Genomic DNA, 27,736 nt, shown 5'->3' on the forward strand with positions numbered 1-27,736 from the left:
TCAGAATATCGCTAACAAACGTTGAGTGGACAAACGTGGATCCCGTAGCTGAAGGGTCGAGGTAACCGATGAATCATATACGAACATTGAGCACGATATCTCCAATATACCATCTCATACACCATCCAACGCAAATTCTATCTATATCATCTGGTATCATCACTATCTGATAGTGATTCATAAACACATGCTCATGGTATAGCCGGAATCGTACAACGGACTCGTTTTTAGGAGAGATTACTTATGATTATTGAACTCATATTTGTTATTTTTGTGACCACCCAACTACTGACTCCGAGCTTATAGAAATGGTTTTGTCGCTTTTAATTTGAAAACAGTAGTAGTGCTCATTAACAGCGTTTTAAATTCAGGGGCTACATTTGTGCGTATGGGACAGGTTCAAAATTGGCCCTGGTCTTCAAAACGCTGTTGATTAGCACTATGAATGACGTAAGTCTACATGGAAGTCAAGTATGGAGGTTCGGATCACTTTGTCAAGCGGGGACTGTTGTGACACAACAGACATGATACCATGTGTTGTAATAGATTGTTTTTTCAGTCATGTCATGACATTATCTGCCTGATACATAGGCCATATCTGTTGATAAACCTGAGGATACTCGAGGAAGACAATACGGTATGTGGGAGTGTGAGACACAGACAGTGAGCAGGATTTACTGACAAATATTTAAGGGGCACCAAATGTGATCAGGCCCCCATTATACCCATAGTAAGTGAGTGGTCATGTGAGTATATACTTGATTGTGTAAGGAGCCTTATTAAGAGGCTCACTTTTAATCCTCTATCCTCGTATCGTCGGTGTCATTAATTGTCTAGAGCGAAGGTCGCGGGTTCGATCCCAGACTGCGTCATGCTAAAAGACATTAAGAGAGTATAGTTGATGTTACCCCGCCTACCGCTCGACATTAAAGGGGTAAAGCAAGGACTGGCAGGTTCGAAGTGAGTATACACTCCGGGCTAGCTAGTTCAAACAGAAACACACACACATGCGTACTTGGACGTCGCTATACAAGTGCAATATTCTTGAGCGCGACGTTAAACTCCATTTGCTTGGTGTGTAAGGGAAACTGTTAAAACATTAATGAACGTGAACGTATTACAAAAGTTGAATTCGGTCAAAAAGGAACTATATCAAATGTTTTATATGTATATAGGACAGTGTCATTTCTTAACATTTGAAGACATCTTCGATTATACACTGGACTACCGAGAATGAAGCATTATTATACTTTTTAAAATAGATAGTTTCACCACCAGCAACCCTTGTAAATACAATATAGTAACTGTTAACAACCCTTCTTAGTGACGACAAGTTCACCGCCTACAGTGGCACGTTTGGCAGATTACGTGCACCGCCTTTTCGTCACGGAATTCTGTAATATAAACCGTTACGTTTTTTGGTCCTCACAAGAACATCTTTATTTAAATGTCGATTTGCATATATGTTCGTTTCGAAAAACTCGTCATAGATGCTGAAGCACGGATCGGGAACCTTTAACACAGTTACCGCAACGAGATAGATCAATATTCAACAGTATTCGGTTACTTGTACATTTGCAATTGCATGATAGGGACAAGGCAGGATGAAAAATGTGATTTTGGAGTCCACAGTCCAACCATTTTAGGCTGATAGTGTAGCACACAAGGACATCGCCACCTTCAATATATTACTTCATGTATCTCTGATAACGTTTTGCTGTGTTAACGGTAGTACGATTGAGAACAAAATGTCTTTTCATGCAATAAGATAGCCGATACCGGTTATTCGGATCGATTGACGATTTTGCAGGTTGAAGACATGGAGCCAACAGTGCCGACAACGTCATGTACCAATTTCTTCAACTATGACACCTTCACCCACTTTACAACAATACCCGCTGTACGTATTCACGCTGATATAATTTCCTCCACGCAAACACAGAACAGATTAGGGTGACAAGGGTCAGAATGACTCTGACTTAAAAGAAGTTGTTATCCATGTCCAAGTTGTTGTCATGTTTCACAGTATTGATAATATATTAAGAAGTAGACGACGAGTGGTTTATCGTGCAATAAAATACCGCAGGGAGAATAAACCTTGAGGGGCTGCTCGTCTATGTCTGATATGAGATATCAACATTTTTACGGCCTCTTTGAGGATGATGTAAAATGTACAAGCTTTAAAATACTTACCGGTATTTTAAATATTGATGACTTCCTCAATGGAATCCGATCTCGGCAATTTTATTCACAGGTGCATCTTTACCGCATATTCTCACAATACTCACGTCGATTACCTGTACCTTTTCCCCCAATACCGATTGTTATTTCTATCCCTCTTTTGGGGGCGATAGTTCGGCCATCGCGTTTATCTGTGTTGCCCAGCTACATCTGCGGAGAACAACTCTCTAAACACTCCCCTCTCAAATTACGAGCGCATCTTCGAATCTCCAGAAATGACGTCATGATAGAAAAATGCTTTTTCGTGAAATAAACCACACTTCGTTCTTCATTGTTCTTTGCGGTTTATCTCGTAGATATCTTAATCACACTAAACGCATTTATGAAGTGGCACGGGCGGTCCAATGGTTTAAGACGCCAAATTGTTGTTGAGGGCTGTGTCCAATGATAGAATCCGCTGTTTAGAGATTTTACATAAACCACCCATGCCGGTGTTCACTGAGCTCCCCCAATGTAGTACATCACATACACGTACATGACACGTTCCTATATAAGTGCGATAATCTTGGACGCGACGTTAAACCCAATTTCACCTCACCTCAATCTTACATCATATCGTTCAGTAAAGGTAGTTTAAATTTGCACATTACGTAAGTCAAATCTGGCTTTTATTCTGTCTACACTAATGTTGATTAAAAACAATAGTTTCCCTATCAGCCTCTATATATTAGACTATTGTAATCATTTATATGTACAAGCGATAGTGATCCACGATAAGTGTGCCGTGTTACAGGTGGCGATCATACTCGTGCTGGCTTTCCTGGAGAAAAGGAAGCATGGGAAGGGCATCTGGAACGGCCGACCAGCATTGATCGTGTAAGACAAGGCGCATTACCATGACACCAATTCATCATCCTTAAGTGTGTCGTTAAAAGCCTCATCCTCAAGGTAGTAACCATACTCCTATCCCTGTCACATTAACACTGGCGACACATTCATGCGTGTCTACGCTTATGAATCACTGTAAATTTCAATGAGGATAACATGTTTTCAGAGAACATTGTGTGAAGGTACAGCCCTGCCGTCGTCAAGGTCTAGGTGTAGGCCCAGGTGAAGTTGGACGCCAATGCCATGAAATAGTTGTTTATAACGTAGACTATGATAAGTAATGTCTTGCCATGTTATTCTATTGCCTCGAACACTTGAGTGAGTGAGTGAGGTGGGGTTCGAACAGTATTCCAGCTATATCACGGCGCGTCAGCTTAAAGTGGGAGGAAAGCCCCATGTGATATACGTCTTGACACTTTCATGAAACCCAAGAGAACGGGTATGGTGCTGACAAATTAAACCTAGAAACATAATCGGGGCGAACCGGGATTTTAACCCACAATCATTGGTTTCTGGCGTGCCTCAGCGAGGCAACACTGCACAACGAATTGCGGTGCCTAAGATGGTCACCACCCGTGACCCCTTTCCTCGAACACTTGAGGCTATTGCAGCAACGTAGGTATCAATGTGTGGGGATGTTTTCAATAAAAGCCATTTCAAAACCATTTCCATAATTCTTAGAAATCTCTGCTAGCAGCACAATCGGTTGTAATTCCCTCTGTATCATGAGGATGTACTTTTGGTTTGGGAATAAATTTGTTTTTTACTTTTTAATATTTCCTTTCAAACGTTTCCGTTAGAGCATAAGCCTGTAGAACTTGCATCCACATCAACTATGACATTGATGGATACCTACAGTGTACCAATGGCAAGAAGTCGCCGGTAACCATTTTCATCTGTATCAGCGACCTCACAGGGGTAGATGCATCTGCTAATTGCACCTTGAGACTCGCGACAAGTTGCCCTTGACCTTTACTCACATTGATATGTTCATACATGTAGGTTGTCTCGGTTTCTGTTTATCTTGTTTGTGACAGGGATGCGAATATGATTACCATTAAGGTGATATCATCAAGATGTTTAATAGTTCAGTACACAACATCAAACGACCGCCTCCTTGGTCGAGTGGCTAGGGCATCTGCCCGGAGAGGGGAAGGTCGGTGGTGCGACCCCGGACCGCGTCATACCAAAAGGCGCTAAAAGATGTACATATTGTTATACTGCATGGCGTTCGGCATTTCGGGGACAAACAAGGACTTATCGGCTCTAAATCAGTATACCGAGTCTGAGTGGAGTACCCATGATACACTAAGTCATGGTATCATAGTTGGCTAGCACTATACAACCGGCATAAGTCCGGACTGGTACATGACGCAACACACAAATGCACGTCGCAATATAAGTGTTATAATCTTGAACGCGACGTCTCATCTCGATTGACCTGAACATCAATTTGCTTATAGTGAAAGTAAACATAAAGCCTATTGCAGAGATGTTTAAAATTCAGTCCCTCGTGTTCATTGCTAAATCTATTATGTTTCTCCAATGCAATAGGATTCATTTAGTCCCTGCCACCACGTGCTGTCAACAACTCGTGGCATCCGCCTCTACCGCATTGTTGCCTCACAAAATGTAAATCAACCTGTAGCATCAAACATGTGACAATCTTCCACCATCTTCATTCTTGAGGAACTAAGTTTGGCCATGATTTCCTTCTTCTGTTATCAAATCTCAATTCTGTAAGGTTAATGTTGGGATATTATGCTCCGCTGCCTTGGGGTCATATTGAATCGTTTTAGATAGTGCACTGCGAAAATGAGTCATTTCACTGTGTTGTTTGTTTGTTTGTTTAACCCACATTCAGCAATATTCAAGCTATGTAACGGCTGCCGGTAAACAATGAGACCACCCGATCCCTTTGGTCGCATTTTACGACAAGCATATATTGCTGGGGGCTAACAGGGATCCTCACGGGGATTTCACAATCTCATATGGGGATAGTGAACTGCAAATGATCCACAGCATTTGCTTTGAGTTGGTAGACACATAGTAGGTTTTGACGTGTCAACTTTGCTATGGATGAGAATTAACCTGGGCGTAATTACCCTTTAAGATAGATGAAGAAAAGCAGGCCTATGTGTCCTCTTCTTACACTTGAAATCCAGGTAAAACCGCTGGCATTGTTCCCGATCCCTCTGACCAACTGTACTGTTTTGTAGCCCGTTAAATCTCCTGGACGGTTATGAGAATCGACTTGCGTTTGCTGCTGCCTTTGGTGCTGTCACTAACGAAACCTTAACTCTGTTTTGGGAGATCCTGTACACCGACCTTGAGTATCCGCTCTGGGCCGTTGGTGAGCATCATTCTTCGAAATATTAAATCATCATATATAATAACGTCGAATATTGTAAACTTGATTTTATATTGAAATCGAAATGTATGCTAATGTGTATTCAAGGTTGTGAGAGTTAATCGGGAAAGCACGCTTCTCAGTTAAATGTCCCGATCAATCAGGTTTGTTGGTTACTGGGTACTGACACTTTGATCATTGTAGATTCCAAAAGTAATCGCCTTAAAACCTTCCGAACTAACCCGTTCCCGATTAACAGGGTTTCACTTTGTATTCTATCATGTTTCGTATTTTCATTACGATGTGATTGTGTCATATATAAATAGGATGAGTGCATTGCGATATTGTGCGGGACATTGCCTCATCCATTATGACTGTTTTGTCTGAATGTGTCAGCTCTATGATGTGTGTCTGAATAACGCTTATTGTGAGAGTATTTTCTGATTATGACGCAACCTACAGTCAAACACCCTTGTGTCGATGTTGAAGGGACTACCGTACATATTTCGAGTTATCCGAGGTACGACTCAACCGAAAATGATGAATAAAGAAGGAATACGCAGGTACCATGATTTTACTTCGAGACAACCGTAAGTTCGATACATCCAGGCTCGACACAACGGTGTTTGACTGTATTATAAGCGAGCTACTCACCTGTTTAAAGCATATCAATGATGCGCGTCCTGTACATGTGATTGTGTCACATAAACCATGTAAGTGTTCCTGCTTGTGTCTTGTTTTATTGTGCCACATTTATGGTCTGTGGCTAGAGAGTCGGTCCATGGAGAGGACATTGGTGGTTCGATCCCTTGGCTAGCACTCCAGGGAGTCATCATTAGTTAAATAAGGGTGAATATTTTTAAAGCTTGTACATTTTATTAACATCCATAAAGAGCATGTACATGATGTTGATATCTCATAAAACGAAACAACGACCTGTCGTCTATTCTCCCTGCAGTGATTTATTTTACAATAAACATCTCCCCCTCATCGTTTGTTTCTTAAATAATGTAGGGCTGCTGGGTTGTTTGTGACGGCTTAAACCGGTGGAGCAGGATACGCTCACCGATTCGAGAGTATCTGCCATCAACACTATCTGATAAAGATTCATAAACGCATGATATAGTATGAATCGTACAATCGACTCTGCTTTATCAGTGATTTGTTTTTTTCGGATTTGTTAATACATATGAACCAGAATTTCTGCCCAGATATACAAAATCAAAGCACGGGAATTTGGCCAAGAATTTAATGAGCTGATATAGTTCAACGATGGCAAAATAGTCAATTCCGTTGAACTGATTTACCCACTAGAACTAAAAATAAAAGAATCTAATTAAACCAATTAAACCGCCTGATGTGTTTCATATTTAGATTTATACATAACAATATAGTTACAACAAACTATCAACAAGACTTTCAATAAAACTGATGACTTCAACTTTCAAATGGACAAGTTTCCCTTTGTGTTGAACCCCAGCCTTTGGTGTCTACAATTCACATCTTTTAACGTACAAGTGAGCATGCACTTCCCAACGAAGGTTTCAATGAGTGATTAATAAACGCATGCTTATGATATAGTATTTTTCACCTAATGATAATAGTTTTGGCGCTTATATTAACAAGCATTAATTTGAGAACTGTTAGGCTCAGTAACGAGTCAAGATATATGGTGAATCGATCTGATTCGAGAGCCATGACGTACCGACGTCATCACTGACAATTTGCCGCCAACTATATTTGGGATTTCGGCAGATTTGACGGTGGGAAAGTAACGGCGAATGTAGATTTGACGGTGGCATAGTAATAATGTATACATCACATGTAACATCAGCATTCCTACAGAACCAGTTTATGTACAGGTCTTTTTTAGGCCCTCTTAATAGAATCAGTTGGACCACCGCGTACGACAACGTCGTCCTTGTCCTGAAATTGAGTGATCTGTGTGAATGTCGTTCAAATTGCACCACATCTACCACGGAAGTCTTATGTTATTGTTCCACTCACTGATGGGCGTACTTATACACACGGTACACGTATAACATGATTGTACAATGCATCGATAGCCATGGTCTCCTGTGTTTGAATTTACATGCATTGTTATATTCTTACAGCATTGATTCTACAACTGCGGGTGGTGGAGGTGACAGTGGTATGCTTCCCTCTGTTTGCATGCATCGCTACTCGACACCGATTGGTTGGATCTGTATGTGGATTTCTCTATTCTGCCTTATTGTGAGTTGTTATAAATGTGTTAAAAATTTATTCTGTCAGTTGAGAGTTTTTTTTCAGTTTCACAAACACGCATCTACACTGGATACGTCATAGGAATGTTGGCAATGAAAGGATAATGCGTTTTGTATGGTGCCTATTTCCAGTCTTTGTCTATAGAGCAAAAATAGCTCTATGTAGACATATTATATTGTCTCTGCATGAAGTTATGGTATTACTAACCATTAACGTCTCGATTGATCTAAAGAATGCATATTGAAAGTTGAGTTAGCAAATGAACAAAGTGGGTTTCTGAATAACTCGGACACAGTCAACATGTCCGGGCTTGGTCCCCTCCAGGCTACGAAACAAATGAAAATTACAAATAACTACGTTTGTGTACCTATTATGTGTCATTTAGAACCATAGTACCAATCAAGTACGTATATCTATACACACTCTTGGATACAAGCATGTAAGTTAAAAATATCTGACAGGTGCGGCGGTGTTGTCACAAGTCTAGTGCAGTGGCTCTGTGAATCCGGTCATATCAATAAAGTAAGTACACCGTTTGATGATCGTGCGGACAAATGTCTTGGTTGGATTTTGCAGCGTAGTGAGCATTGATAAACATTGATTATAACATGCTTTAAACAAGGAAACAAACAAACTGCAACAAACAACTACCCTTTTTAAACATTGTTCCAAAAGGTTATATATGTTCCAGAGGTTGTCATAGAATTCCCACACGATTAAAATGTGATTGAGTAGTACTTAGTTAATGAAAAGCAATTTACAGATGTTGTAAGAGGTCGATCATTATCAATACCGGTAGAACGTACGCCTTTCACAATGAATGAATTCGTGGACTCTGCGTTTCTGTCGAACCATATTGACAATATATGTTGCAGGTGCCTCCAGCAGAATCCATCGCGATCTACCTTCCTGTGCTTGTATGTTACCTGTGCCTGATGCTGAGATCAGCAGTGTTAATTATCCGCCTTGTGGCATCTGAAGTTTACTCCCTACAGGTACGACAGAGACACACACGTTCAGAGGGCGATTGTGTTCTTAATCCGTTATTGTACCCCCCTGGTAAATGAATTAGGAGCAAATGGCAATAGAGGCAAAATAAATTACCCCGACTTAAACAATTTGGAAGGTATACAGAGAAACTTGGAAATTATCCAAGCCTGTTAATTTAGATAAAACTATAGAATTGTTGTTTTCATAATGTATGGTCCAATCAAGGGATGTGGTGTTTGGAAAGTTGATGATAATAATGTTGAAATAGTTCGGTGTCATCTTTAGTTCAAATTTGAATATGCAAAATTCAATATTACTTACATGGTTAGAAGTCAAAAGAGCACTGTTTGAACTTCAATAACCATGAATTGTATTGGGTATCTAACTTATGAAATGTGCTTTAAGATATTCGACATGAAGACGAAACCTACAATGTATTCTTACATATGCCTCTGAAATATGGGATTGTCAAAAGTTTGACATACCTGATCGAACATGATATAAAGCATGTAAATATTTTAGGCATTACTCAACGTAGACCAAAAGCTATGGTAAACGGAGAATGTGTCGAGACCCTAATAGACTCATTTGTCAAATGTATCAAGCATGCCAAGCTGCCGTCATTCCCAAACCCTTATGGCATGATATAACTTAGAGATATCCAAAAGACATACTTCGTCGTTAAACAGTATCTTCTTAAACTCATTCTTGAATAAACTTCTTCTTAAACCATGTGTTAAATACACATTCACTCTACGTAACTAGTATAGTACCATGCCAGCTTTGATTAGAAAAAACACTTTGACATGTATATCTGTCACGTAATATCAGTTATCGATATATCTGATGATATTGTAAACGTTGTATATGTCTCTATTGCCAAAATCATTAAAATATATTTGTCAATAGCCTTGAATACAAAAAATTGATATGTCATGTTGTATAGTATAATCAAAGAAAAGAGTCGAATTGCGAACAGAGCAAATTATGACGAAAGACCAGGTAGGCAACACGTATCCTGATGCCGTGTTAATATGTGAAAGGTTAAGAAGAAAGCCATATCATACTTCTAGTGATTTTCCCTGTTAAACTGCTGTTCGTCTCTATTTTGAAATGAGAATAACCAGGGCATGGGGGAGGGGGGATTTAAATTTTAAAAATATTGAAATATGAAAATACTTAAAAAAATAAGTTAGAGAGGCACTGCGATAATAAAAAGCTATAAAAACATTTCCATAATCATAATAAATCTCTTCTTAAAGCAGAGGTCACTGTACGATTCTGACTATGTCATGAGCATGTGTTTATGAATCATTATCAAATAGTGATAAAACCAAGTGTCCGCGAAAAGGTGAGCCTATCCTGCCCCACGGGTGGCACTCGTCACAAACACATGCAAAGCAAGTCAACTGTTCACCTGAAAAACACAAGGGAACATACAGTACATGTGAAGATAGGGAATTGCATTGGACATCAGTTTTGTAACAATGTCACATTTGGAAGTATTTGCAAGTATGATCCGACAACCGGAATAACTTTCCAGTGTCCGTCAACATACGGCAAAACTGATTTCTGCGGACTCAGATTTAGATTGTTCTGGTACAGTATGTAATTTAACATCAACAACTGTTTGTGCTGTGATCATTTATTCACCACAATATTGGATAAAATAACTCACGCTTCAACTTTTAACGACAGGAGGATACAGACACGGTGCATCCACATCAAATCATCCATGTACGGCTATTACTGAGCGGTTACTACGATGCAGTTTTAACGTAAGTATTGTAGAGTAAGTGAGTGAATGAGTGAGTGGGTAGGCGGTTAAGTGAGTGTATAAATGATGGTAACATCTACTGAATACTAACACAATGCCGAGACAAATCTTTGTTATATTTGTGTAGAATAAGAGTAGTTATTTACTTTACAGGAAAGAAGAAACGTTCAGACAAAAGGTTTGCTACAGATCCATCCAGGGCTTCAAGTATCCTGTGAAGATAGTCTGTGCTGTCTTCATCATTACTGTTATTCTCTATCAGGTTCGTATTAGCTGGAAGGTGCAATGTGATTTGAAGGATGTGAATGTTTATGGTATTCCCCTTCAGAAGACATGTTAGAACGGCAAATGTGTTCGTATGTTATACGTGTACCAGCTTTAGGGTAGGACATGCTTACACTTGTCTAGACATTGCTATCACACAGGTACTCCCTGTAGTGCAGAAGATGCTTACATGTACCTAGTGTAGACATTGTTATCACACTGGTTCTACATGAAGGAAGTATATGCTTACATGTACCTAGTGTGGACATTGGTATCACTCGGGTACTACCTGTAAGTCAAAACATGCTAACATATACCTAGTGTAAACATTGGTATCACTCGGGTACTACATGAAGGCAGGACATGCTAACATGTACCTAGTGTAAACATTGGTATCACTCGGGTACTACATGAAGGCAGGACATGCTTACATGTACCTAGTGTAGACATTGGTATCACTCGGGTACTACCTGTAAGGCAGGACATGCTTACATGTACCTAGTGTAGACATTGGTATCACTCGGGTACTACATGAAGGCAGGACATGCTTACATGTACCTAGTGTAGACATTGATATCACTCGGGTACTACCTGTAAGGCAGGACATGCTTACATGTACCTAGTGTAGACATTGTTATCACACGGGTACTACATGAAGGAGGTATATGCTTACATGTACCTAGTGTGGACATTGGTATCACTCGGGTACTACCTGTAAGGCAAGACATGCTTACATGTACCTAGTGTAGACATTGGTATAACTCGGGTACTACCTGTAAGGCAGGACATGCTTACATGTACCTAGTGTACACATTGGCATCACTCGGGTACTACCTGTAAGGCAGAACATGCTTACATGTACCTAGTGTAGACATTGGTATCACTCGGGTACTACATGAAGGCAAGGCATGCGTACATCTACCTAGTGTAGACATTGGTATCACTCGGGTACTACCTGTAAGGCAGGACATGCTTACATGTACCTAGTGTAGACATTGGTATCACTTGGGTACTACCTGTAAGGCAGGACATGCTTACATGTACCTAGTGTAAACATTGTTATCACACGGGTACTACCTGTAAGGCAGGACATGCTTACATGTACCTAGTGTAAACATTGATATCACTCGAGTACTACCTGTAAGGCAGGACATGCGTACATGTACCTAGTGTAGACATTGGTATCACTCGGGTACTACCTGTAAGGCAGGACATGCTTACATGTACCTAGTGTAAACATTGTTATCACTCGGGTACTACATGAAGGCAGGACATGCTTATATGTACCTAGTGTAGACATTGGTATCACTCGGGTACTACCTGTAAGGCAAGACATGCTTACATGTACCTAGTGTAGACATTGGTATCACTCGGGTACTACATGAAGGCAGGCCATGCTTACATGTACCTAGTGTAGACATTGATATTACTCGGGTACTACCTGTAAGGCAGGACATGCTTACATGTACCTAGTGTAGACATTGGTATCACTCGGGTACTACATGAATGCAAGTAATGCTTACATGTACCTAGTGTAAACATTGTTATCACACGGGTACTACCTGTAAGGCAAGACATGCTTACATGTACCTAGTGTAGACATTGATATCACTCGAGTACTACCTGTAAGGCAGGACATGCGTACATGTACCTAGTGTAGACATTGGTATCACTCGGGTACTACCTGTAAGGCAGGACATGCTTACATGTACCTAGTGTAAACATTGTTATCACTCGGGTACTACATGAAGGCAGGACATGCTTACATGTACCTAGTGTAGACATTGGTATCACTCGGGTACTACCTGTAAGGCAAGACATGCTTACATGTACCTAGTGTAGACATTGGTATCACTCGGGTACTACATGAAGGCAGGACATGCTTACATGTACCTAGTGTAGACATTGATATTACTCGGGTACTACCTGTAAGGCAGGACATGCTTACATGTACCTAGTGTAGACATTGGTATCACTCGGGTACTACATGAATGCAGGTAATGCTTACATGTACCTAGTGTAGACATTGGTATCACTCGGGTACTACCTGTAAGGCAGGACATGCTTACATGTAACTAGTGTAAACATTGGTATCACTCGGGTACTACATGAAGGCAGGATATGCTTACATGTACCTAGTGTAGACATTGGTATCACTCAGGTACTACATGAAGGCAGGACATGCTTACATGTACCTAGTGTGGACATTGGTATCACTCGGGTACAACATAAAGGCAGGACATGCTTACATATACCTAGTGTAGACATTGGTATCACTCGGGTACTAAGTGTAAGGCAGGACATGCTTACATGTACCTAGTGTAGACATTGGTATCACTCGTGTACTACCTGTAAGGCAGGACATGCTTACATGTACCTAGTGTAAACATTGTTATCACTCGGGTACTACCTGTAAGGCAGGACATGCTAACATGTACCTAGTGTAGACATTGGCATCACTCGGGTACTACCTGTAAGGCAGGATATACTTACATGTACCTAGTGTAGACATTGGTATCACTCGGGTACTACCTGTAAGGCAAGACATGCTTACATGTACCTAGCGTAGACATTGACATCACTCGGGTACTACCTGTAAGGCAGGACATGCTTACATGTACCTAGCGTAGACAGTGACATCACTCGGGTACTACCTGTAAGGCAGGACATGCTTACATGTACCTAGTGTAGACATTGGTATCACTCGGGTACTACAGGAAGGCAAGACATGCTTACATGTACCTAGTGTAGACATTGGTATCACTCGGGTACTACACGAAGGCAGGACATGCTTACATGTACCTAGTGTAGACATTGATATCACTCGGGTACTACCTGTAAGGCAGGACATGCTTACACGTACCTAGTGTAGACATTGTTATCATTCGGGTACTACATGAAGGCAGGACATGTTTACATGTACCTAGTGTAGACATTGATATCACTCGGGTACTACATGAAGGCAGGACATGCTTACATGTACCTATAGTATAGACATTGGTATCACTCGGGTCTTACATGAAGGCAGGACATGCTTACCTGTACCTAGTGTAGACATTGGTATCACTCGGGTACTACATGAAGGCAGGACATGCTTACATGTACCTAGTGTTAACATTGGCATCACTCGGGTACTACCTGTAAGGCAGGACATGCTTACATATATCTAATGTAGACATTGGTATCACTCGGGTGCTACTTGTAAGGCAAGACATGCTTACATGTACCTAGTGTAGACATTGGTATCACTCGGGTACTACACGAAGGCAGGACATGCTTACATGTACCTAGTGTAGACATTGATTTCACTCGGGTACTACATGAAGGCAGGACATGCTTACATGTACCTAGTGTAGACATTGTTATCATTCGGGTACTACATGAAGGCAGGACATGCTTACATGTACCTAGTGTAGACATTGGTATCACTCGGGTACTGCATGAATGCAGGACATGCTTACATGTACCTAGTGTAGATATTGGTGTCACTCGGGTACTACCTTTAAGGCAGGACATACTTACATGTACCTAGTGTAGACATTGGTATCACTCGGGTACTACCTGTAAGGCAGGACATGCTTACATGTACCTAGTGTAGACATTGATATCACTCGGATACTACCTGTAAGGCAGGACATGCTTACATGTACCTAGTGTAAACATTGCTATCACTCGGGTACTACATGAAGGCAGGACATGCTTACATGTACCTAGTGTAAACATTGGTATCACTCGGGTACTACATGAAGGCAGGACATGCTTACATGTACCTAGTGTAGACATTGATATCACTCGGGTACTACATGAATTCAGGACATGCTTACATGTACCTAGTGTAGACATTGTTATAACACGGTTACTACATGAAGGCAGGACATGCTTACATGTACCTAGTGTAGACATTGGTATCACTCGGGTACTACATGAAGGCAGGACATGCTTACATGTACCTAGTGTAGACATTGGTATCACTCGGGTACTACATGAAGGCAGGACATGCTTACATGTACCTAGTGTAGACATTGGTATCACTCGGGTACTACATGAAGGCAGGACATGCTTACATGTACCTAGTGTAGACATTGGTATCACTCGGGTACTACATGAAGGCAGGACATGCTAACATGTACCTAGTGTAGACATAGGTATCACTCGGGTTCTACTTGTAGTGCCTGACATGTTAACGTGTACTTAGTGTAGACATTTGTATTATATAGATACGACCACCGGTTTTCACACAGGAATTACTGATTTGTCAGACAACATGAAATATGCTTCAATGAAGAAAAAGATATTTCTTGAAAGGTAATAAAAATTAAAATGATAAACGTTTAATTGAGAAAACAGGAAAACTCTTTTACCCTTTCAGCTTGCTGTAGCAGAGATAGGGTTCGTCATGTCAGCGCAAGAGCTCAAGAACTTGGATGAGAACATCCAGCTACCAGTATTCAACCATACAATCATCTTCCTCACACCACAGGCCGTCGACGGTATGATAGGTAACACACCTTAAATAACAAGTACTGGTACTAGTGAGTGAGTCAGTGAGTATGATTTTACGCCGCAATTAGCAATATTCCATCAATATCGGGAGCAGGGCACTCCAGACATTGGTTTCACACATTGTATCCACATGAATAATCGAACCGGGTCATTCGGCGTGGTGAGCGAACGTTTTAACCACTAGTCTACCCCACTGCTCCCGCAATGGTACCAACAACAGTCACCACGCTTTGATTTGCACCAAGACCCCATATAAAACACATTGAGATATTACAGAGTGTGAATATTTTGAACTGAGGTCCGCTTGTCGACAGGAAGATCCGGGGTAGAATACAATGCTTGTCGTAAAAGGCGACTAACGGGATTGGGTGGTCAGACTCACTGACTTGGTAGATGCATGTCATCGATCCCAATTGTGAGGATCAAAGCTCATGTTGTCAAAATGTGTTTGTCTGGTCCAGACTCGATTACTTACAGACCGCCGTCATATAGCTGGAATATTGCTGAATACGGTGTTAAACAACAAAAAAACATGAAAATTAACCCAAGAGCACTGTGCTGAAAAACACCATATCTTACCTTTAGGCAAACCAGTTAGTACTCTATGTCCAATGCCAAAACTATGAATGGGTGGGCTATTAACAATATCCCTGCCATGTCACGGACATGGAACACCAGAATTTCCAGGGCACTACACAAGGAACCCATGTCGGGAATCGAGTCTCCATACAATAAGGACAATATTTTGCATATTCATATGTTGAATCCGTATCGGGTGATGATATTTCATGTAATATTAAACAGTAGAACTGTGGTCCCAGTTATTGTGTCAATTCATCTAAGTCGTTATAAGCACGTGGTAGTTTGATTCAAGCTTAAATGCTTAAGTTCCGGTTACACTCAGATGTATCCATTTTTGAATGGATGTAAACGATGAAGTACAATGTGATATCTACCGTACCCATTAAGATAAAGTAGGTTATGTTTTACCTTTTACATTTGAATGATAGATATCGGTACTTGATTGCAGCCAACCACATATTTTATTGCGTTTAAAGATCAGCTGGTGTGCTCTCTCTGTGTGTTGAGAAAATGTTGAAGATAGGGCTATATTTGCACCGAGACACAACCTTTACCTTACCGCTTTGTACGCCATTTGCATATAAAAGAGAACACATATTTGATACAAACCCTGTATATTTCGATTCTGTAGATAACGAAAAATGCAGATGACTTATCAACAATATCTCTGTTGTGTGAATAGTAGCGCATTTAAAAAGTCAATAAGTCCACCTCGAACGCTTGGTGGGTTCAGACGCTTGGTGGGTTTAGCTGCAGTGAAGAAAATGATATATATTTTCTACTGATATCATGTCGCGAGGCTTTCAATATCAACATGACGTCAGAAATGATAGCTATGACGTCATCATCCATTTTATGAAATCTTTTACCTTTGGAGTACTTTTAATAAACTTAATGCTCTTAGACCATATGAATATGATGCTCTTTTTAAAATTGATTTGTTGTATTTATTCTTGCAGGAACGTATTACGCAGTGGCGTTTGTAGCCAATGCTGCAGCGTTTATTCACATATACTTCTTCTTGAAGATATACAGGTACCCTTATGTCTTTTTTGTAACTATGAAGTATTCATTATTTATTAGTTTGTTTCTTATATATTGCCGCACTGTAAATGATCGAATCCGGGCCCCGTTCGACAAACGGGGTTAGGACTGTGACTCTCGTAGCGCTGAGACCGCTTTGTAAACCGGAGCCCTGGACAAGACAACCAATCGTTGTTAGCTCAACGACTGTTAATGCTATGGAAAAGGAGTTACGGTCATCTTTGATCTCATAGCGCTTTGTGACACAGGGCATAGACCAGACAAACCAGTGATTATGAGAAACGTACCACGCAGTGGAGGTAGGTTGACAGCAATCGACCAAGTGATCGTGCCTGACACCCTTTAGTCGCCTCATACGACAAGCACATGTTGCTCAGGACCTAATTGACCCGGAATCCCAACGGGAGGTTACTCACACCAGGAGTAAGTGTGTCGTTTTGTTTTGTTCGCACATGGACAGAGAGATTGGTGTCCATTTTCCAAACGAATCCCGTATATTTTATGACCGCTTCACTACATAATTCCGTTTCAGAATTTAATATGTTATAAATAGAAAATTCATCGTGAAATAAATTCATTATTCATTATTCATATATATATATATATATATATATATAGAGAGAGAGAGAGAGAGAGAGAGAGAGAGAGAGAGAGAAAGAGAGAGAGAGCGAGAGAGAGAGAGAGGGGAGGGGGTACGTTTTATATATTAATGAAATAACAACACGTTACGAATTGTTCTCATTCATGTTTCAGTTCTATCTTCAACATAAAATTGAAACGGGCAGGAGATCATTTCGTGTATTACATCTGTTCATTCCAAACCGGTGATGTTTTTCTAGATCTGTGTTTGAGACCTGTACGCCACTGTGAACATAGTATGTTACATTTAAAGTAATGTCTCTACCTCACCTCAATGATGGAGTAAAGCCAAAATTGACGCAGTAGTGGAAGACACGAACAGTGAAACCCACGCGCGCGGAAATGGTAGTGACATTCCAAAGTTCATAATGAGTGCAAATGTGAAATACAAACCCATAGACAGCGTATCTCTGTGTGGCTAAGGCAGGCAACTCGATAGTTCCCGAGCGTTGATTCAGGCAGCAGTATTGGGATTAAAGATATGAAGCTTGGCGCAACAGTACGAGGAACATATAACATGTAACCTATAACGACAAACACTCATAGCACCGTCCTCATCCAGTCCAAACTTTGAAAACCCAATACTCATTTCAGTGAAATTCAATTACTATAACGGAAAAAGGGCGTTGGGTAGCCCAGTTGTTAAATCGTTCGCTCGTCATGCCGAAGGCCAAGGTTCGATTCTCCACCATGTGTGAAACACATTTCGTTGGTGAAATTCCTTAAATTGCTAAAAGTGGCGTTAAACCTAGATCGCTCATTCATTTCTTTTAGGTTTCGTCATACGTACTCAAGCGATTTACTCTCTTTTGCAAAATAAGCTTATGAAAAGAAAGTCGGGGTATATGACATATCATCATCGGTTCGTCCTTAAACTCATTCATAAGAGTGTGCCGTTTATTTGTTTCAATGTTTACGATACTGTCTGAGATTTATGACATTTTATTCTACTGACATAAGGAACTGATCACGTCATACCTAAACTGCCAACCCTCCAATTTGCTTCAATCTCTTTTTCATTTCCAAATCTGAAGGAAAAACATTTTGAGGTTGCACCAAGGAGATCAATCCTTCATCTGCCAGATTGACCAACGTGCACAATATATCATGGTAAGGAGCCACTGCGTAATGAGTGAGGAGTTAAACTGCCACATAATATCAGTCGAACTGAACACAAAATATGCAATTTAAACAATAACGGTATTGTAAAATTGACACATAAAATAGTTCGCCAATTATTGCATTCACCTTCAGGCCAGCAATCTGCGATTCCTCGGCTATCTCATTGCCTACAGTGTATGGGGTAAGTCCTGCTTCAGCTTTTCAGTCACACGTTTTTGAAACTGAATCTGCTACAACTATGATTGTAATAATCACTCTAAGCTGTATCTTTCAAAAACGAACAAACCTTTTGAAGAGGGAACCTTCTCGAACGCTGTGACGTCATCATTTATTGTGACGTCACAAAATACCACGTCAAGCGTAATGTCTGTGTAAAGTCAACAATAGTGTCTTACATCAGTGTTTCGTTTACCGTGACAAACCGCTTATTTGTAACTGTATGGTTATGTCCGTATCGTTATCAGAATGTTTAAGGTATAACATTGTATTATGTGAGCTTTTAGTGGCATACTATTAGTTATCAACCAAATGATATATTAACTAAAAAGACAAACACGAGAGTACAATGTTTAAGCTTTAGAATCCGTGTATGAATACAATACCTGAGGGAACCGCACATTTATTAAATAGTGCAAAGGGATTTGTAGCCATGTTTCTGAACACAAGAAATGACATATGTATAATTCTAATTAAAACGTTGTTTCTGCTAGGTGACCTATATATCGGTCGCCGTGAATAGCTGGAAAATTGCTGATGCGGCGTAAAACAATATTCATTCATTGTATATATCGGATTGTGTGTATTGGCTTTATAGCTTCCATAACCCTACCCACTAAACGTATTTTTATGCCACAGGTACCGTGATTGCCTTCTTCTTTCTGCTGGGGTTGTCTCTTGTAGTCTACTATGCGCTGTTCTTGATGGACGCCAACGGCTACCTGGTGACCTTCCTCACATACGTAGCACAGGTTTTGAGGTAGATAATGCTTGCTCCACATGCCCTTTTCGCCAAACTATCGTGTCTATTAAGGTACCTTCATTATCCAGTGTATTATCTTTCTTTTATATTTTGTGAAAATACCATGCATTCATTCGTCACCATAGCTTACGTCATTGGTGCTGCCGAATATTCTGCCATATCAATTTGGAAGTTGACTTTTGAAAAAAAATATTTTAGAAACATTTGTTGGGACTGTTTCTTACCTGTACCGTATATGCCCATGTTGTTGTTGGGTTGTCTTTGCTCGTATTTGACACGGATGTAACCGGCGGGGAAAGATACGCTCACATTTTCGCGAATACCTGGTATCATCACTATTTGATAGTGATTCATAGACACATTCTCATAATATACTATTAGTCAGAATCGTTGAGTCGACTTTGGGGGAAGATATTTTGTACATGGAAAGGGTTTTGTCGCTTTTACTTATAATATGAATGACGAGTGACCTGACGTTAAGGGGAGAGTATGCTCCACGATGAGATTTAATTGTGAACTTGATTAAGACATTGCTTCGACTTATTATGATAACTGAAAGACTTGAAGTCGTAGACAGACAAGGCAGTGACACATTGACTTGAATCCAACTTTCTGGAACTGATTATTTGCTCCATCCTCGTCCCCCTTCAGAAAAGGACCCGTGAAGATTCCGGGGTAGAATAGGTCTTAGCAACCCATACTTGCCGTAAAAGGCAACTATGCTTGTCGTAAAAGGAGACTAACGGGATCGGGTGGTCAGGCTCGCTGACTTGGTTGATACATGTCATCGATCCCAAATGCGTGGAACGATGCTTATGATATTAATCACTGGATTGTCTGGTCCAGACTCGACTATTTACAGACCGCCGTCATATACCTGGAATATTGCTGAGTGCGGCGTTAAACAACAAACCAGCCAACCAACTTTAGAGAAGAATGTGAATCAGCAAACGTCGGATTAGTACAACCACACACACACACACACACACACACACACACACACACACACACATGCACGTCGCCAAATAAGTGCAATAATCTTAAACGATTAAGCCACAATTCACCTAACCTCATCATAACGAAAGGTGTGTATGTTGTAATTGTACTGGGGCCTTTTGTTCCATGCGTTCTCCTCAAGGAACACAGTGTAATAAATATATTCTCAGCGTCTTGTTTCTCTTCCCAGCTTTCCTGCCACGGCACTCATCCTCTTCTATCTCCAGGTAGTGATGGCGAGATACGTTCTGCTTCAGGACAAAATACGCCCGACTGACGAGGATCCACCGCTCAATGTAGATAACAGGTAGGGCAAATAATACTTTTAATTTATTGTTAACCTGTTATTCAAACTGTTCAAAGATCGTGACGGTGACTCCAAAGAATAATTGTAAAAAAGAAAAATTCCATTTTTTATTACGACATCAAATACATGTTTTTCAGGAGTTCAAACAAAGTGTCCTAACAGTCACTGTGGTATAATGTTTATTTAATGGCATTTGTAGTTACTTTGACTTGCCTACATGTTTAAAGATGTAAATAAGTTAATTTAACACATAATACACCACTTTCTACACCATTGAACCTCGACTCACTTGGTAACGCTATAGTTACGTGTGCACAGTGAATTCCCAACGCTTCGCAAAGGGGTATCTTATTTCCTAACGAAAGCGTGGCGAATGCATCCCTCGCTGAATTGCATTATTTCTCATCAACTATTTTTGCTGATTACCACAAAGGACTGCAATGGTGGTGATCAGGTTCATGTTGTGTTGTAGGAGATTTTACGAGGGATTCAACTTTTTCTCCCTGTTCGGGAGCCTGACCATTGGTATATTCTCCTGCTTCCTTCGAATTCTAATTGGGACAGTCATGGGCGGCGTGATGGTTGGTAGACTGGACAAAACCACCTTCATGAGGAACATGGAAAGGCATGATAGAGGTGCAGGCAAACAGATATATGTATACATTTGTACGTAAACAGTAATCCGGTTGCATGTTCGACTGTTGGACTACTTGTACTGAATACCAAGGTCTAGATGGCTCCACACAACATCTTTCGACCCACAACACATCATGTTTAGATCATCCATCATGTCTGGTGAAAGATATTTGTTAGATATTTGTGACAATTTATTATGCAAGCAGTTTGGAATTTATTTAAATATATAAATGCCACGTCTTTATTATTATTTGCCAAATCAAAGTTCGTGATGTATCTAGTATTATGACATGATCTCGGTTACACACATCGCACATCCACAGTTCTAGTTGATAGAGGGAAAGATCGGTGGTTCGATCTCAGGTCGTGTCATACAAAAAGGCGTCGTTAAATGATGGTACATGTTTTTACCCTGTATGGCGATCGATATATAAGGGGATAAAAAACAAGGGCTGGCCGGCGCGGAGTCAGTAAGCAGTGGCATGGTATCTCAGTGGGCGAGCACTATAAAATCGGCAAAGTCCGGACAAGTACAAGCAGCCACACACACACAACCACAAACAAATTACGGTGCGTGTACCTCGCTATATACGTGCACAACTCCTTAACGGAACGTTAAACCCCCTTTCACTTCAGCCCATTTGGCAGAAGGCTGCATGATCTACGCTCGTTAAGTTTATCGCAATCTCTTGTTCATCATGACATCTTCAATCTGCATTCATCCTTCAGGTCACTTATCCTACATCAGTATGCTACACGTTGAAAACAGTCATAACCACCCTGTTGTCCGGGTCTTCTGTGGTGTCCTCTGGGACGAAACGTTACAGAAGAGACATGACAGCCAAAGAACATTATTTGGGACACCCGTGCGCCTGTACAGGACATTTCCTGATGTTGAGCCATCCGAAGATGAACACCTGATCAGCGGCACTTCGGGTAGAAAATCCCAACGGCAGATTTCAGGTTACTTTCTGTATACTACATAAGTATAGAGAGTATTAGTGAGTTTGGTTTAACGCTGCTTCGAACAGTATTCCAGTTATATCACGGCGTGTCAGATTAATGTGGGAAGAAAGTCCGAAGCTAGGCAGATTTAAGAGGTTTACCATGTTGGTGAAACCAAAGAGGACTGGTATGGTGCTGGCAAATTTAGAAACAATCGGGGCGAATCGGGATTCGAACCCACTATCATAGGTTTCTGGCGTTCCAAGGCAAGCTATTCTGTACACCGAGTTGAGGTGCCTCAGACGACTGTGTATCCTGCTTCCCCCACAGACGTTAGTGGGTCTAACATAAACGTTTTACATGTGACAGAATTGTGTATGTTGAAAAGGTAAATATTCACATGTAAATACATGTAGCTAGATTCCAGGTCATCTGGTCTAAATATTGATCCATTGAATAGCGCACCTGCCAACAGTGTGTTATCTATAACGCTAGGGTAATGTCTGTTGCGCAGTAGGACGGAATTTATCTCAAAGGACGAGGTAGGACAGGGGCCCTTTTTAGCCCACGGGATAATTTTGAATGCATTATTTAAGAAAGGAGGAAATCCTTTACAAATAATTATGAAAGTTATCAGATATGTTTATATGAATGAGAATAAGCCTTTGTTCCTTTCAAAAACCGCACGTTTGGGACAACACTAAATGCATTGCTAAGATTAAAATATGTCAAAAAGGCCGGTTTTGGAGGTTTCCAAGAAACGGGTTTTTTTAGTATTTGAGCCAATCTTGTGACCCAATCTAATTATCTCCGCAGGTGTACAATCACATGGTTAACAAAAAGTATCGTGGTCACGGATTGACTCATGCTGAGATATTCTCTTGGAGTTTGCCAAATCGTCTTATTTCACTCATTTTAGACATTGGTCATGTCAAAAGTCCAAACCATGCAAATGTAAGAAAGAAAAATACAAATTGCCAGATACCTGATCATGTATGATATTCTTAACAAATTGCCATTGCCAGCTGCAGTGAGTCAAGCAGGGCTTTTGTCCTATCTCGTATTTCGTGTCATCATGTTTCAAAATGAACAGTTGCTTGTGTTACTTGTGCCACTATCCGATTATCTCGAGTTCGAATCCCAGATTCTCCGTGAGTAGTTATGATCCTTTCTCGTTGGCACCATACCCTTGCTCTAGGGTGTCATCAAAAGTGGTAAATGTCAAAGACCCGGTTCACGTTAGGCGTTCTGACCGCAGTACCAAGCCGTGATGTTACTGAAATACTGTAAAATCACAGTTCAAAACGTCATTAAACCGATCTTCGAATTCAACGAAATGATCACGAGGATTCCTTACAGTTCGTTATATGCGGAGTTGATTGTCATACCAAATTCCCCTTGCAAGCTCCAGATAACCACAAGGTTATACCTTAATCAGTTCAACTTTGTTTTGTCACTGTAGATTTGGCCTTTGTCAAAGTACCATTTTAATCCTGTAAGAAATTGCTTGGCTCATTTTGAAACTGGTTACCTAAGTGTATCAATGTGTCCTTTTTTGTTATCTGTATTCTTTATTCTCCCATCAAGGAAAGTGCTACCTTTGCCAGTTTGCAAATGAATGTATAGCGACCTGGAAAACTTATATTTACATGAAGTTATCATGATTTCTTACGATGAATATCATTTATGTAATTTACTAACTAGACCTGTAATGTGAGATAATATTTACTTTCAGTTTTGAAAAATACGCGATACGTTCGAAAGTGGAAACTTGCCTACACATTGCTCAGGAACCCAGGTTTGAGGAGACAGAGGAAGACTTTTGCATCCAATGGTGGACACAAACCTCAAGAAGCAATTGAAAGTGTAATGGTTGAGATACATGACTTCTCATCAATGATAAATTGATGAACCACATTTAATAATTCAAAACGTTACACCTGTATTATTCAATGATCACGTGACACCATGGGAAAAGACCAATGACCTCGTTAATCCGAACAACGCCGTAACTTGTGAATTCGTCTGGCTTAACAAATGTCCGTAGTATCGAATCATACTTACGATGTAGTGACACATTGTATATATGGAGACGTTCCTTAAAAGTAATCATACGAATATAGGAGAGTCCGATTTAAAGGGATGAACTGTATACCTGTAGTGAGTCAATCCAATAAAGATCAGGGTCCAGCTGCAGGGCCCCGTTCCACAAAGCTATCTTAGCGCTAAGGTGATCGTAACTCCCATACTCTAATATAGGTTTACGATAGTTCCACAAAGCGATCTTTGGGCTACGACAAAGCCCATGTAAACGTATAGGGGTTATACATTACGATAAGCTTAGCGCTCAGATCGCTTTGGGTAACGGGGCTCTGATATTTTAATCCGAAACAATACTTACCTTAAGGACAACTCCATAGAAGGTCGCGTTCGGTGAACCAGGATGAATAGGATTTTAAGCCAAACAAATGTCAGCTTTCTCGATTCGGAAATTTCGATTTGAACAAAAGAAAATCCACTCAGGACATAAATATGCCCTCGAAGGTACTTGGTTTTTGTTGTAGCTACCGCGGAGGTAAGAAACAACAGGTAGTTTAAATTTTCCACAAAAATCTAATGGTGCAGCTTTCATTATGTACGTTCTGGAAATGTCGTTTTAGCGCTTTTTCGTGAGACGGAAATCAGATATGTTGATCTGAATGGTTCGCGCACTAGTACCGATAATTTAGACGCCTCGACGCTGATTCACTGATCAGAAAGTTCACCTCACGCGACGTCATTATTGGGGGTACACTGTCACCTCAGATCTTTACGCAGAGTGGTATATCGTTTCGGATTAAAAAATCTGATTTTAAGGAGATTGGTGGTTATTAATCAGCTTCTTCTTACCCAATACTTACTGACCACATGTACTGGTAGTCTGAATTTTCACTGTCGAGTTGTCAATACATCCAGTGCCTCTCTTGTTACATGATTTCAAAGTATATTAATTCATTTTGTCTCTCAATCTGATATGTAATTATTAAATATTCTCTTATCTTCTTGATATATATTCTTATAAGCAAGTCAACATAATAAACCTTGACATTAAGTACAACCATGACAGCATATTATTAAAGTTGATACACTTTCTTCATGTATGTTAACCCATTTTTCAATATGTTCTGTTATACCCGTATCTTCACTATCAAATTTTGTTAATATTGATTACTTTAACACCGATAAGTTTGCATTCAAAACGTAATAAAGGATATCGCCAAACATTTCTGTCCATTTTGACAATAACGTGAAGGGCATCTAATATGACACGCAAGACTCGGACACAACTCCAGTAATCTCAACACTGATCGATGTATTAAGCGAGCAGTTGAAAAGTTCGGTCTCGGATAAAAAAAAAAAATTCTGAAATTTAGGGTGTCAGTTGGTCTGCCAGCTTTTCTTCCTTTCAACTCCATGTTATTGGTGGAAGGCCATAATTAACCTTTGTACAGCTTTAATCGTCACAATATTATAATAAACATAATCATCATCACTATCGCAGATATAACAATATAAAGTACAGATGAAAACATACCAGTTCTATATCCATCCGTGCATGGTGTGTTGATAGTGGTGTGACTCCAGAATTTCTGTGTTTTGTTTTAATATCGGTGGTACTGTTATTCTGAGATTTTTGAGGATGTCAACAATTTCGCAATTAGGCTTAAGGGTTGTTGTTCCAAACTACATGTGTGAGGTTTTTTGATCCGACATCGAACATTTGTACTACTCCCTTATCTGATTTCTTGCCATGCTCCATGATAAATGTGATTTGTACAAAATACTCCTTTTGCAGCATATTCTCTTTTGCAGCATATCATTTCAAGAGTGAGTGTATGTGAGTGAGTGAATTGCTGGATGTCTGAGTGAGTGATTGACAGTGCTTTTAACCCTGTTTCAATAATACGATGGCTTCTTCCATGTGGGAGAAATTGCAGATGTGATGCTTATTTTAGACGCTTACCACTTTGTCGAAACCAACGAGCACTGTGTGGTGCTGGCAAGCAATTGTTCTTATTAATCAGGAATCATCAGGGATTCGAACCCACGATTATCGGATCGTGACACGAGTAATACAAGCATGGCTTAATATCTGGGACTCGAACCCTCGATCATGGTTCTAGCATGCCAAAGAAACGCGCCATCGAAATACGGCTTGTACAGCCGTGTCCCCAAATACAATTACATCCGTAAAACAATACTCAATGGCTTCATCGTATTAACACACAAGTGCAAGTATGTACATATGTGCAGCATAATGTACCCTCAATTGACAGTGACAACCGGAGACCCGATTAGAAATGGCCTTCGGCAAACCATGCTTGTTATAATTTGAAAAATGTAACAAAATTTGTCAGAATTGTAATTTAAATGAGTTAGAGGATGAATGCCACATGCTAATGCAATGTCCATGTTTTAATGATTTGAGAAACATTTTGTACCAAAGAAATATTTAAGCAAATGCACATTCAAATGTTTTGTTAATTTAATGAATGATTATGATCCAGCTATAGTAGTATACTTGTTAAACTTTTGTAAAGCTTCACTTTAAGGAGAGAATGTTATCATTAATTACTGAACACTCTGTTATCATTGAATATATATACACATATGATAAACCGCCATCACCCTTGATGTATATTTTGTATTTTTGTATACTTTGTATACTTTGTATATGGGCCTGAGGCTTCAAGTGCAAATAAAGATTGATGAGGCGACTAACGGGGTCGGGTGGTCAGGCTCGATGACTTGGTTGTTGCATGTCTTCGTATCCCAGTTGTGTAAATCGATGCTCGTGACTTCAGTCCCTGGATTGTCTGGTCCAGACTCGGTTATTTACAGACCGCCGTCATATAGCTGGAATATTGCCGGGTGTTATACAAAATACAAACTGTTTAAACGACAGTGAAAACATTGTACATTTATTTTAAGGAGTGAAGATTTAATATTAATCAGTTTTTAGGAAAACCTATATACCGTAGCCATGTGATGAATTGAGAGTACACCCCAGCAGCATGATGTACGATAGCTGAAAGCGATTGGAATGTAAAGGGCATTGTTATCTGGCAACAAGCGGGTTAATATATGCATGTCACCACTGAATGAGAATATTTTACTCAAATAAATTATGTGGTGTTTGTGATACCAGTAAACCATCACCCAAACCACCTATGAAAATAATATTTTTGGGCACAAGCGGATAACAGTTATATCAGGTAGTTCGGCAGAACCCGGAACATGAGTTTT

General features: G+C 40.2%; 1 protein-coding gene across 4 annotated transcripts; it reads left to right on the plus strand.

Moving 5' to 3' along the window:
* Positions 1-490: 490 nt before the first annotated feature.
* Positions 491-27,215, plus strand: LOC124131482 (stimulated by retinoic acid gene 6 protein-like). Of its 4 annotated transcripts, none has more exons than XM_048398351.1 (18): positions 498-637; positions 1,811-1,900; positions 2,975-3,057; positions 5,289-5,422; positions 7,534-7,654; positions 8,128-8,188; positions 8,542-8,661; positions 10,355-10,434; positions 10,587-10,695; positions 15,067-15,196; positions 16,742-16,817; positions 18,500-18,575; positions 18,720-18,768; positions 19,443-19,563; positions 20,753-20,869; positions 21,342-21,505; positions 22,235-22,468; positions 24,186-27,215. In XM_048398351.1, the coding sequence occupies exons 1-18, from the start codon at positions 533-535 to the stop codon at positions 24,356-24,358; spliced, it is 2,043 nt and encodes a 680-aa protein (XP_048254308.1). In that variant the 5' UTR covers positions 498-532; the 3' UTR covers positions 24,359-27,215. The 4 variants fall into 4 exon arrangements, with proteins under 4 accessions (XP_048254333.1, XP_048254308.1, XP_048254326.1 ...); XM_048398369.1 differs by having other exon boundaries at positions 594-746; XM_048398362.1 differs by having other exon boundaries at positions 596-730.
* Positions 27,216-27,736: the final 521 nt, after the last annotated feature.

Source organism: Haliotis rufescens, unplaced genomic scaffold (genome assembly GCF_023055435.1).
Source record: "Haliotis rufescens isolate VD_foot unplaced genomic scaffold, xgHalRufe1.0.p SCAF_1, whole genome shotgun sequence".
Taxonomy (NCBI): Eukaryota; Metazoa; Mollusca; class Gastropoda; order Lepetellida; family Haliotidae; genus Haliotis; species Haliotis rufescens.